Below are 13,385 nucleotides of genomic sequence, written 5' to 3'. Positions count from 1 at the left end.
CTGGGAATCAGGGCCTTGGGTCCTATAGAGATTGCTGCAGGCTGCTAGTAAGGCGCTGGGTCTTAATCCCAGCTCTGAGAGGACACTTAGTGGTCCTGTGACTGAGCCACAGGCGCCTTGTCGCCTCCTGGGCAGAGAGCAATGAGTTAACTCTCGGGAGTGTTAACTCCAGGAGCCCCTTTGCCTCTCCACGCCGCACGGGGAGGGAAGCAGGGCGGGGGGCAGGGACATTTAGCCCATTTTACTTATAGAGACTGATGCCCAGAGAGGCTCAAGGCTTGCTTGCGGTCACCCGCCTGTCTGGCAGGGCTCAGATTAGAACCTAGCACAACACCAGTCTGTCCCAGGCCCTGCCTCTCCCCGGGGACCAAGGGAATCTCTGGCTCCCTCAGGGCCAGCGCCTCTGCCCCCCGGCCCTCACTCAGCCCTCCTGTCCCCGCAGTTCTGGAGTCCTCGGGGGATGTGGCGCTGTACGCAGGCCTTGTGGTGTCCATCTTCGTGGTGGTGACCGTCCTCGTGGTGGTAGGGGTGATCGTGTACCGCCGCAACTGCCGGGACTTCGACACCGACATCACCGACTCGTCCGCCGCCCTCACTGGCGGCTTCCACCCAGTCAACTTTAAGACTGCGAGGCCCAGTAAGGACCTGGGAACGCCTGGGGTGGCGGGTGCAGGCAGGGTTCCCAGGGGGTGTGGCAGCCAGCCAGACCAGCCAGACCAGAGCAGAGGCTCCTGACTCCCTCAAGAGGTTTTCCTAGAGTTCTCTCTAAAGATCACTGGATGAGTTTGGTTACAGAGATGCAGGAAAGAAGAAGTAACCTAGGTGGTGAGTCCCTAAGCTTCCTACCGCAGGTGGCAATGGAACCTTTCAGAGCTGGACGTTTGGGTAGGATTTTGTAAAGGAAGGCGTCCCGGCAGGTGCAGACAGTGGGACGGGGCCAGCGAGGCACGGCTGGTCTGACTGCAGCCCCCGGCCCTGCAGACAACCCGCAGCTCCTGCACCCATCTGTGCCTCCGGACCTCACTGCCAGTGCGGGCATCTACCGCGGACCCATGTACGCCCTGCAGGACTCGGTCGACAAGATCCCAATGACCAACTCACCCCTGCTGGACTCCCTGCCCAACCTCAAGATCAAGGTCTACAACTCTAGCACCACCAGCTCTGGGCCAGGCCTGGCAGACGGGGCTGAGCTGCTGGGAGTCCTGCCACCCGGCACGTACCCTGGTGATTTTGCCCGGGATGCCCACTTCCTGCACCTGCGCAGTGCCAGCCTCGGCTCCCAGCAGCTCCTGGGCATGCCCCGTGACCCGGGGAGCAGTGTCAGCGGCACCTTTGGCTGCCTGGGCGGGAGGCTCAGCATCCCTGACACAGGTGGGTCCCTGCTCTGCTCACCCATCAGTCTGGCTTCAGCATGTCCCCTCTAGACAGTCTCAACACTCACCCAGCAGAAGATAGGGCTTCCCTGGTCCCATTTCACAGATTGGGAAAGTGAGGCCCAAGGGGAAGAAGTGATTATAAAATAGAAGACCTGGAGTCCAGGCCTGCCTCTGCCTCACAAGGGCAGGGGAACTCTCTAAACCTCAGTTTCACCATCTGGTGAGTGGGAAAGTATACCCCGATGTAGTCAACAAACCTACAGAGTGCTGTTGAAAAGGCAGGGCTGCCCAGCGCAGGTTGCAGAGCCAGCAGGTGACAGTTTCCCAGCATCATACACTGAGCTAGGCTGGGGCTGGCACTGCACCTTCAGACTCCAGGTCTTTGCCCCATCGCTACACCCGATCGCAATGCCAGTGGCCCCTGCGCTACTTGACAGCCCCTCTGCAGTCAGTGACCTGGCCTTTCCCTGCACCCAGTCCCCTCTCCCCACTCCTTGCTGGTGACCACCAGGAGCTCAGATGTCTTTCTCTCCCTGCTCCAAGATGGGGGCCAACCCCCCATCCCCTGTTCTAAGCTCCTGGACTCCCTCCAGCCCCTCCCTACTGACCTCCCTCTCCCCCTAGGGGTCAGCCTGCTGGTGCCCAATGGAGCCATTCCCCAGGGCAAGTTCTACGAGATGTACCTCCTCATCAACAAGGCAGAAAACACCCTGTGAGTATAGAGACCCCAGCCCCAGCCCAGCTGCCCCCTCCTCAGCCTCTCTCTCTCTGCTGCTTGCCTACCTTGGGCTCAAATGTCACCATCTCCCCTTCTAAGTCCGATCCTAAGGCCAGAGGTAGTTCTCCAAGGAAGACATTGCTAGATCTTATGTTCACATTTAAACCATGCAAAACCAGCACAACAAATCATAAAACTGAAAGCCAGTTGACCAGCTGGCTACAATATGACAAAGGGCTACTATCCTCACTCTGTAAAGAGGTTTGGGAGATCAATTAAAAAAACTGAACATCTCAGTACGAAAATGGACAAAGGATATGAACAAGTGATTCACACACACTCTCTCTTATACACACACACACACACACACACACACACACACACACACACACACACACACACACACACACACATAGTGGCCAATAGGTTATGAGAAAATGTTTGACCTAATTTGTAGTCAAAGAAACAGTTATTCAGACAGCCATAAGATACTGGAAGTTTTTTTGCTTCATCAGCTTGCAAAGCTATTTTCAGATGTCATAATACCTTCATACTGGTGAGAGAATGGGAACACAGCCCTCCCAAGGTGCGTCGGTGGGAGCGTGGATGGGTACCAGCTTTCCAGAGGGCACTTTAGCAGCGCCTATCCACAACATCCCTGGAGTGCAGAACCTTTGAAAATGGGAGCAAAGATCTGGCTGTGAGAATATTGCGGAGTAATAGCAAAAATTTAGAAACGATCTCAAGGCCAGTGCCATTCTTCCTTAACCCGTGGCCTCTGGGAGCCCCCAGGGCGCAGTCCTGCCTTCTCCCATCCCAGGAGCTGAGGCAAAGCCAGGATGCCAGCACCGCTCCCTCACTGCCTCCCTCCTGCCCTCCATCCCACCCCAGCCCGCTTTCGGAAGGGACCCAGACAGTATTGAGCCCTTCGGTGACCTGCGGGCCCACGGGCCTCCTGCTGTGCCGCCCCGTCATCCTCACGGTGCCACACTGCGCTGAAGTCAGTGCCGGTGACTGGATCTTCCAGCTCAAGACCCAGGCCCACCAGGGCCACTGGGAGGTGAGGAGCCAAGGCTGGGGGGCCGGGGGGCCGGGTCCCCTAACCCAACCTGCCTGGACCCTCTCCAGGGCCTTGGCTGGTACAGCCACCTCACCTCCACTGTCACCCTAGGAGGTGGTCACCCTGGATGAGGAGACCCTTAACACCCCCTGCTACTGCCAGCTGGAGGCCAGGTCCTGCCACATCCTGTTGGACCAGCTGGGCACCTACGTCTTCACGGGTGAGTCCTACTCTCGCTTGGCAGTCAAGCGGCTCCAGCTGGCCATCTTCGCCCCCGCCCTCTGCACCTCTCTGGAGTACAGCCTCAGGGTCTACTGCCTGGAGGACACGCCCGTAGCACTGAAGGTAAGGCCAGGCCCTGGGTACCCACACGGGCCTGCACGCTGCGGGTACCTCGCCCACAGCCGGCCAGCTGCATGGTACCTTCCAGTATCCCCCTCCCCAGGATCATGGTACCTGCCAGGCACCCTCTGCCACCATCAGCCTCATTCAGTCATTCAGTTGTTCCTCAAACATTGAAATCGCATCAGATCCTCGAGATACAGAGATGAGTTGGGCACAGTTCTGCCCTCACCAAGCTGCAGGCTAGAGGTGGGAGACAGACCAGGGGATCACTGATGTGGGGCTAAGGGAACATCGGCCTAGGAGCGGCTGGCAGGTCCTGGTTGTTGGGGAGGGGGTCTGAGAAGGCTTCGCAGCAGGGCTGACCTTAGACCTAAGCTCCAAGGGACAGGTGGGTGTTCCAGGCAGAGAAGGAAGAAGCACATTCCAGGAGACAGAGAGGCTTATGCAGAGGCAGGTGTGTTGTTCTGTGTGGCAAAGCGTGCAGGGGTGTGAGAGGTGGGGCTGGAGAGACAGGCAGGGCTCAGCCTCCCAACAGCCTTAGGGTCATGGCAAGGAATTTGGAGCCTATCCAGTGGGCGGGGGCAGAGACCCGGTGGACACCTGTTCACGGGTGCTCTTTTGAAAGCTACGCAGTGGGGATGGGTAGACAAGAAGCAGGGAGACCAATTGGGAGGCTGCAGCTGGACCCTGGACAACAGACAGTGACAACAGCTGGAGAGGGGCCTGGAGTCTGTTTAGTCAGTAGAATGGACAGAAACAGTGACTGATGGGAGGAACAGGGGGAGGGGGAAGGGGAGGGGGTGGCGGCTGACAGCCAAGCTCCTAGTGTGTGCAAAAGAATGGACAATGCCCTTAAGCGAGGGGGGTGCATGGCAGATGAGAAGGGGTTCGGGGCAGGAAGAGAGAGAAGGTGAAGGGACCGGATTTTAGCACCTAGAACCTGATAACGGCAGGTGTTAGTACCACCCTGTCCCTCCAGCCTCTAAGACCCTGTCCATTCTCTGCCCAGCCCTCCCACCAGTTCCCAGGATCTCAGTCTCATCCTGACAAACAGTGGAAGAGCACAGAGCCTTGGCCCTATTTAAACCCCTTTTCCTTCTCCATCCTTCCATCCCCTGCTGCTATGAAGCCTTCTCCTTTCCTGTAGCTCCAGGCCTCCTCCAGCCCACAATCTGTGGGCCTTTCTATCTCCTCTGCCTCTCAGTCTCATGTGACTTGTCTCAAACTCCAAGTTGCCGACTGATGCAACACAGGCTAAGAGGCCTTGTGGGAGAGTGAGTGTCTTCTGCTGGGACCAGGCTGACCTGAACTTGCAGGAGGCCCATAATAGCTAGAGGCTCCTGGGAAATGCTCTTGAAGCGTGGATCCCTTGGTATTGGGGCATTGGCTAACATCTAGTTATAGTCAGAGAATGGATTGGAGATCAAGAGGGAAGTTGCCACATATTGGCTTGATGGCGTTCTTTATTTATTCAATCCCCATCCATCCGTCTGTCCATCCATTCATCCATTCACCCATCTATCCATGCATCCATCCATCCACCCAGCTTTCTGCCCATCTGTCTGTATATTCATTTAGTCCATAATCTGTCTGTCCATCCAGCCATCACTCATCCACGCATCTATCTTTTCTTCCATCTGTTCTGTTTCTATACCCATCCATTTGTATATTCATCTGCACAACATTTTGTCTGTCTGTCTCTGTTGATCTGTCTATCCATCCATTTGTCAACCCATCTCTTTATCCATCTACTTAACCATCCATCCATCAGTCCATCTATTCAGTCATCTGTAAATCCATTCATCCATCCACCTGTCCCACCATCTGCCCATTCATCCATCTGTTTTTCCCTCCATCCATTTATTCATGCATCTCTCCACACAGTAAGTCTTCTATGAGCACTTACCAAGTCCCAGCCCTGTGGCTCAGATGGTTCCCTGCCTTCAATGTTACAGCCTAGTTCCCTCCGCCCATGTGTGTCCCCAAGCCCCAAACCTGCAGAAGGAAAGGGCCCTTTGGCCAAATGTGATGGGCTCCCCCTTCTCATTGCTCCCTGGCCCACAGGAGGTGCTGGAGCTGGAGCGGGCCCTGGGTGGCTACCTAGTGGAGGAGCCAAAACCCCTGCTGTTTAAGGACAGTTACCATAACCTGCGCCTCTCCCTCCACGACCTGCCCCACGCCCACTGGAGGAGCAAGCTGCTGGCCAAGTACCAGGTGAGGGCTGGGCCGCAGGAGGGGGAGGGATGGAGCTGGGGAGGGGCGCACCTGGGGGGCTTCCCAGAGAAGACCAACTCCCTCCCTGCCTCCTCCCTCGGTCCTGCAGCCTTGGTCCCCACTCCCACCCCTGTGTCGCTCTCTGTCTCCCTCCCCTGCCACCCCTGTCACATACTCCCACACACAAATGTCTGTACCCGTCATCTTTAAAGAGACCTTACCATCTCTAAGAGCGTTCATGGCTGGCAGATTGTCCAAACTAATCTCTGATGGTCACATCCCTCTGCCCGCGCCCATCTGTGTGACACCATTGAGTCCACAAGGCTTCCCAGACCCAGACACATGCACCCACACAGTCACATATTCAGACTCGTGTCTTCTCACCCATATACTCCCTTTCTCAACTGAAGGGCCCTTGCTCAGCTCTTCTTCCTCTGCCCACCCGGATGGAGAGGTCCCAGCCCTCCCTGAGGCTGGCCCCCTTACCTGCCTCCGCCTCCATTCCCCGAGGGCAGGGCAGGCTGGCCTCGCCTCCCTGACCCTGCCCCTCCTCCCCCAGGAGATCCCCTTCTATCACATTTGGAGTGGCAGCCAGAAGGCCCTGCACTGCACCTTCACCCTGGAGAGGCATAGCCTGGCCTCCACGGAGCTCACCTGCAAGATCTGCGTGCGGCAGGTGGAGGGGGAGGGCCAGATATTCCAGCTGCACACCACGCTGGCAGAGGTGAGGGCCGGAGCGCGGACGCCCCACGGGGCTGGGCGCTGCAGCGTGCAGACCCCAGGCTCCTCCTCATCTGGGGGAAAGGCCACCTCCCACAGAGCTGTGCCCCTCACCTCCCAAGTCTGAGCTGGGACTTGGTCACTCTTTGCTAACAGCTGTGACTTACTGAGTGCCGAGCCTGGGCTTGGCCTGTACCAAAACTCACCAAATCTGTACAACCACCAGGGAGACAGATACGAGGATCCGCACCTGGAGATGAGAAAGAAGGTTTTAGGGAGAGCCGGTATCAGGACCTTGTATCGAGCCAACGCTTGGCCCAGGCCTGTGTCTCTCCACCACTATAATCCGGATTGAGGTTTATAAAACCTAGGCCACCCAGGAACAGTGCTAGGCCCTCCTTGCAGTGCAGTGTAAAGGGCACTGGATATAGTCTAGACCAGCGGTCCCCAACCGTTTTGGCACCAGGGACCGGTTTCATGGAAGACAGGTTTTCCACGGACGGACGGGGGTTGGTGCAGGGGATGGTTAAGGCGGTAACGCGAGCGATAGGGAATGGCCGATGAAGCTTCGCTCGCCCGACCCCGCCACTCACCTCCTGCTGTGCGGCCCAGTTCCTAACAGACTGCGGACCGGCTGGGACCCCTGGTCTAGACCCAGCTCTACCACTAACAGGGCATGTGACCATGGATTAGTCACTTCTCCTTTCCAGACTTCATTTGCGTTTGTGTAAAAGGAGGTCCCCGTGGATTAGGCTGGGGCTGAGGCCCCTCGTGGCTTTGTGATGACGAGGTGGCACCAGCACTGGCCCAGGCAGTGCCTTAGCGTGTGCACCCCGAGGGCGGAGACGGGGTGTACAGCCCTGGCCCCGGAGAGCTGACCTTCCAGGGGAGGAGCCCTCTGACTGAGCCGCTGGAGCCTGCCCAGAAGCGGGGGAGCGGCCGGAGCCTCCAAGAGCTCACAGTCCCCAGGCAGGAAGGCTGGAGGGGCAGATGCCCAGTGAGCCGTGCACAGGGGGCCCTCTGCCCCTCTCACCCGTGCCCCCTGCTCTTCCAGACGCCCGCTGGCTCCCTGGACGCCCTCTGCTCCGCCCCCAGCAGTGCAGTCACCACCCAGCTGGGACCCTACGCCTTCAAGATCCCCGTTTCCATCCGCCAGAAGATATGCAACAGCCTAGACGCCCCCAACTCGCGCGGCAATGACTGGCGGTTGTTGGCGCAGAAGCTCTCCATGGACCGGTGAGTGTCGGGACAGCCCGCCCGGCCTGGACCAGAGCCGCCCCCCTCCCTCTGTCCCCATGGGGCAGGTGGGGCAGGCAGCCTGACGGTCCAGGAGCGGATCCGCCATTTGCGGTAGACCAGGAGCTCAGGCTTGGGTGTGCTAAGTCTGAGAAGCTGGTTCCTTCAGGAGCGTCGTGCTCAGAGTGCTGGCCCTTGAGAATCAGGTAAAGCCAGGATACCAGCCAAGCGTGATCACCGTCAGCAGTCCTGTGTCCAGGACAGAGCAGGTGTTTTGGAAATGCTTGCTGGGTGACAGAATGCATCCTGGTGTCAGAACTCTTCTGGAGAACTTAAAGTGCTGGATAAATATAATGGCATTTAGTCATCATTATTGTTATGGTACACTTACTGAGAAACCATTTAATACACCTGCGTCGAGCAGGTGCCATGTAGAAGACATCTTACTCAGAATGGGTGGGATCTGTAAGGATGTCAAAGCCTTTGTTCCTGATTTCAGGGCAGTGCATGGGGCGGGTGAGAGCAGGCAGACAACGAATGTGGGATGGAGAGAGAGAATGGAGTGCTAGGTTTGGACAGCCTCTCCTGGGGCCAGTGTCTTTCAATGATAGTAATAACGATGCTGATGACTGATGATGAGCAGGACAGTTTACATTTTAGAGATGAGACTGGGGCTCAGAGAGGAGCAGTGACTTGCCCAGGGCCACACAGCCTGCAAGCAGAGGGGCTGGGAATTCAGACCCAGGATTGTGGGAGCCCGGAGCCCACCATCCCGGTGCTCCTGGGATGTACCCTCAGTGCTCCCTCCACCCCAGGCTCCCGGGAGGGGCTGAGCATTTTGGGAGCCCAGTGTCCTTCTCCTTCCCTCCATCAGGTACCTGAACTACTTTGCCACAAAAGCGAGCCCCACGGGTGTGATCCTCGACCTCTGGGAAGCTCTGCAGCAGGACGACGGGGACCTCAACAGCCTGGCGAGTGCCTTGGAGGAGATGGGCAAGAGCGAGATGCTGGTGGCCATGGCCACCGACGGGGACTGCTGAGCTGCCCCAAACCCGCAGGCTGTTAGGGACCAGCAGGCGGCTGGCACAGGCAGACCCAGGGCAACCTCCTGTGGGGCAGTTGGGCCTCCTCTGCTCCCGAGCTCACAGCCAGAATCGCCCTTCCTCCTCCTCCTCCCCTTGCCCCCCCCCCCCCACCCAGACCACGACCAGCCTTAGGAAATCCATGGACGTTGTTGTTGGGAGGACCCAGCGGTCCTTCTCCACCTCCTGCTGTCTCTCCTGACCTCAGACCGCTGTGCAGGAACCGGGGTGGGGATGGGGCCTCTGGAGGCAGCTAGGGGAGCAAGGAGGTGGCCCTCCCACCCTGTGCCCCAGGGTCTCTGGGGTGCATCTGTTTTAGTTGTGCTCTTCATTTTCTTCCTCAGCTATTGATTTCTCCCTCCTCCCTAAGCCCCTTTCTCCTTTCACACCGTTTTCCTCTTCGAAGAGTCAAGTACAGTTCAGACAAACTGCTTTCTCCTGTCCACAAGCAAAAAGGAAGAGGAAAGAAAGAAGGAAAGAAAGAAAGCTTCAGACTGCTAGTAAGGCTCAAACAAAGAAGAAGAACACCAAAACCACAAGGGAAAAGAAAACCCAGTTTCTTAGGAAACGCAAATGATTTATTATCCAGATATTTGGATAAGTCCTTTTTAAGAAAAAAAAGAAAAAGAAAATGAAAAAACAACACAAAAAAAATAGAAAACACTTTTCTTGAGTATGGGTGAGTGTGGGCATGCTCGTGGTTCTGGCCAGGAGCGTGTGTGTGTGTGTGTGTGTGTGTGTGTGTGTGTGTGTGTGTGTGTGTGTGAATCAGGGAGAGAGAGACTGAATAGGGAACACTTTGCTGCTAATGATTTTATCTTAGACTAAATTCTTACAAGACCTCAGCCTCCACAGCTCTACAGGGTCAGATGAGGTTTGAGCTGTGGTCCCATGTTTCTTCCTAAAATCTTAAGCAGATGCTGAATCAGTAAAGCCAAGGAGCCCTGAGGTCTGGCTTGGGGTGGGGTCCTGCCTCCCTCTCACAGCCCCAGGCAGGTGCTCCAAGTCTCATCTGGGCTCCCAGGAATCCAGATGAAGAGGCCCTGGGATGGAAAGTGTGGGCGGGCCAGCCCAGCTGTCAGCCAGGGAGAATTTCCTGTACTGTGGTCTGGTGGCTTCTGGAGAGGGGCCATGGCCCAGAAGCGGGACCCTAACAGAGAGAGAGAAGTCAGGGATGAGAATCCCCCATGGACAGGACACATCTCTCTCCCGCATCCCAGGGTGGGGCCAGCCAGGACACGCCCACCCAGCAGCCTCTGGACCAGGTGGGCTGGAGCAGGTGGGTGTTCTCTTAATGCCCGGGATCTGCCCTTTCCCAGGCTTGGTTACTTCTGTAAAACAGAAGGGGTGGATAAGAGGGCCTCTCTAGCTGCAGAAGCCTGAGCTTCTGGGGTCAGTGTGGCTTTGAGGAACGTGTTAGCAGCCGTCCCTGCGGGTGGCGTGGGAGGCTGGGAGGTGGCTGCTCGGCTGTGCTTTACACACTGGCCCGGAGTGGAGGAGGCAGGGTGGAGGGCTATTTTCCCAGCTCTGATCTCCACAGGCACCCCCTGTCACCCTCCCTCCACAGTCTGACAGAGTCTGAAGGAAGCTTGGACAGGCAGCATTGCCAGGGTGGAGGGCCTGGCACCCCCTCTCCAGCCTGTTCCAGGATGTTCCAAGGGGCCATCAGGGTCCCTTTTTGCCCATCTGGTGATGGCTGGAACCAGAATCTTGAGCTGGCACAGAGGCCACATCAAAGGCTTCTCCTCCTTGGCACCCGAGCCGAAGCAAGTGCCACCTCTGGGCATTGACCCCAGGGCTTTGCCCCAGCAGGTCCATGAGCATCCTGGCCTTTATGACCCCAGGGCTTGCCCCAGCAGGTCCATGAGCATCCTGGCCTTTAAAGGTCTGGTGTCCTGGGAGGAAGGCAGGTTTGGGGGCTGTAGTCCCAACCAATGTCCCCAGCCTGGCTTTCCTCCATGCACCAGGGAGCTTATGGGGATAGTGGGATTCTTACCACCCACCAGCCCCCCGGGCAATGGGTTGGCTGTGGGCAGTCAAGGGCCTGCTGGGTTTGAGAGAGAGGGTTCCTTTTTATCAGGGCTGCTGAAGGGGCCAGGCCTGCATGGGGCTTGGGCCCCTGAGGCTGAGACCATGGCTCTTCATACCCCAGTGCCTGTGTGGACGTTGCCTCAGACAAAGGCAGTGAGCCTTCCCTGCCGAAGGTGCCTGTCCACTACAGGCTCAGCGTCCCGGCTCGCTCCTAGTCTGAGCTGTGCGGGCCTGTGTGGTAGCTTGAGGGCAGCCTGGAGTCAGCGTTCAAGCTCCAGCTTTGCCATTAAACCTCTGTGTGACTTCAGGCATATGACTGCCTTCTTGGGGCCTCTGTTCCTTTTTCTACCAAGGCCCCACGGCTGCTGTCTGAGGACTTTGGGGCTCTGATACGTCACTCTAGTCTCCTGATGGGAACGCTAGTGGGTAGAAGTTGACGGTGGTCTGCCATGTCCCGCCTCCGTGCCCCACCCTCAGAAGCGAGCTGCTTCCTCAGTGCCCAGGACGGGAGCTCTTGGTGGGTGAGGCCGGGCCAGCCCCCAGGTGCCATTTCTAATCGGATTCCCAGAAATTGTGTACCAGGGCCTGGAGCACGGAACCAATTGGCTGAAGCCTCCTGGGAGGGTTCAAACTGTCCAGCTTTATAAGAAAAGCCTGGAAAGGATTTGCTGGCTCCATCAATCTGCCACGGCTACTGTGACTGTGTCTGCAGACTGCCCGCCTCAGGGTGCGATGGACGTTCCTCCGCTTATTCGAGCCTGAGAGGCAGCCCCACACAGCCGAGTACCTTGAGAACCGCAGATTAAGTGCCACTGCAGGAATGCAGGGCCCTCGCGCTGTTGACGTCTCTCTCATCTCTGTGGTGTGTTTGCGCGTGTGTGCGTGTGTGTGGGGGCTTTTATCCGCGGGCACATTAGCGTGCCTCTCCGGGAACGTGACCCCACCTGTGTGTCCATGTGTGCCCTCCTCGCGTCCAGGCTGGGCCATCTGGAGATTGGTGTGCCTGGTTTTGCCCTCTCTGAGTCCACAGGGTCAGTCGGTGTATCTTCTATGTGCCTCTCCCTCGGCCTTCCCTCGCGGTGCCCTGGGCTCCAGAGGGACCCTCCCCACTCCTGGAAGATCCAGGACCCTCTGGTCCCTTTTCCCCAGCAACCAGGCAGCTGAGCCAGGTCCCTTAGCAGGCCCTCTGAGGAGAGGTGACCAAGAGCCTGTGGGCCAGGGGCTGGACCACTCGCCTGGGCCATGGACATGGTTCTATGCTCGGGGCTGCAGGGCTGCAGGGATGGCCCCAATCCCACCTCTGTTTATTCTGTAAACTACAACCTGTAAATAACATTTAGCATTCCTATTGTAACAAAATTAATTTTTATGAAATAAATTATATTTCCTAGTCTAATAAAAAATTCAGGTTGTATTCTGTCTTTTTTCTTTTTTTTTAGATTTTTTTGGTATGGATGGACTTTTTTTTTTAATGTCTTTATTGAAGTATAATTGCTTTACAATGTTGTGTTAGTTGATGCTGTATAACAAAGAGAATCAGCTATATGTATATATACATCCCCATTTCTCCTCCCTCTTGTGTTTTCCTCCCTCCCACCCTCCCTATCCCACCCCCCAAGGTGGTCACAAAGCACTGAGCTGATCCCCCTGTGCTATGTGGCTGCTTCCCACTAGCTATCTGTTTTACATTTGGTAGTGTATATATGTCCATGCCACTCTCTCACTTCGTCCCAGCTTACCCTTCCCCCTCCCCGTGTCCTCAAATCCATTCTCTATGTCTGTGTCTTTATTCCTGTCCTGCCCCTAGGTTCTTCAGAACCTTTTTTTTTTTTTTTTACATTCCATATATATGTGTTAGCATACGGTATTTGTCTTTCTCTTTCTGACTTACTTCACTCTGTATGACAGTCTCTAGGTCCATCCACCTCACTACAAATAACTCAATTTTGTTTCTTTTTATGGCTGAGTAATATTCCATTGTATATATGTGCCACATCTTCTTTATCCATTCATCTGTTGATGGACACTTAGGTTGCTTCCATGTCCTGGCTATTTTATTTTATTTATTTATTTATTTTTCTGGCTATTTTAAATAGAGCTGCAATGAACATTGTGGTACATTACTCTTTTTTAAAAATAAATTTATTTATTTATTTATTTATTTATTTATTTATTTATTTTTGGCTGCGTTGGGTCTTCATTGCTGTGCACGGGCCCTCTCTGGTTGCAGCGAGTGGGGGCCACTCTTTGCTGCAGTGAGCGGGCTTTTCACTGCGGTGGCCTCTCCTGTTGCAGAGTGCGGGCTCTAGGCACACGGGCCTCAGCAGTTGCAGCACGTGGGCTCAGTAGTTGCAGCTCATGGGCTCCAGAGCACAGGATCAGGAGCTGTGGCGCACGGGCCTAGTTGCTCTGCAGCATGTAGGATCCTCCCGGACCAGGGCTCAGGCCCGTGTCCTCTGCATTGGGAGGCGGATTCTTAACCACTGCACCACCAGGGAAGTCCCACATGAATCTTTTTGAATTATGGTTTTCTAAGAGTATAAGCCCAGTAGTGGGATTGCTGGGTCTATGGTAGTTCTATTTTTAGTTTTTTAAGGAAACTC

At 56.0% G+C, this 13,385-nt stretch overlaps 1 protein-coding gene across 1 annotated transcript in view; it reads left to right on the top strand.

The window, feature by feature from the left end:
* UNC5B (unc-5 netrin receptor B) overlaps positions 1 to 8,959 on the top strand; it is a gene marked incomplete at its 5' end in the record, with an annotated part of 83,839 nt that extends 74,880 nt beyond the window's left edge. The window contains 9 exons of the mRNA XM_082854287.1: positions 443 to 637; positions 982 to 1,371; positions 2,001 to 2,088; positions 2,986 to 3,154; positions 3,266 to 3,499; positions 5,564 to 5,713; positions 6,273 to 6,437; positions 7,488 to 7,669; positions 8,544 to 8,959. Coding sequence (XP_082710413.1) covers positions 443 to 637; positions 982 to 1,371; positions 2,001 to 2,088; positions 2,986 to 3,154; positions 3,266 to 3,499; positions 5,564 to 5,713; positions 6,273 to 6,437; positions 7,488 to 7,669; positions 8,544 to 8,709 — 1,739 coding nt within the window. The 3' untranslated portion in view covers positions 8,710 to 8,959. The remainder of the gene's footprint in view (positions 1 to 442; positions 638 to 981; positions 1,372 to 2,000; positions 2,089 to 2,985; positions 3,155 to 3,265; positions 3,500 to 5,563; positions 5,714 to 6,272; positions 6,438 to 7,487; positions 7,670 to 8,543) is intronic.
* Positions 8,960 to 13,385: the final 4,426 nt, after the last annotated feature.

The sequence above is a fragment of the Leucopleurus acutus genome (assembly GCF_964270905.1).
Source record: "Leucopleurus acutus genome assembly, chromosome: 14".
Classification (NCBI taxonomy): Eukaryota; Metazoa; Chordata; class Mammalia; order Artiodactyla; family Delphinidae; genus Leucopleurus; species Leucopleurus acutus.
The sequence above is the reverse complement of the archived record's forward strand: the minus strand, read 5'-3'. Positions and strand labels throughout refer to the sequence as shown.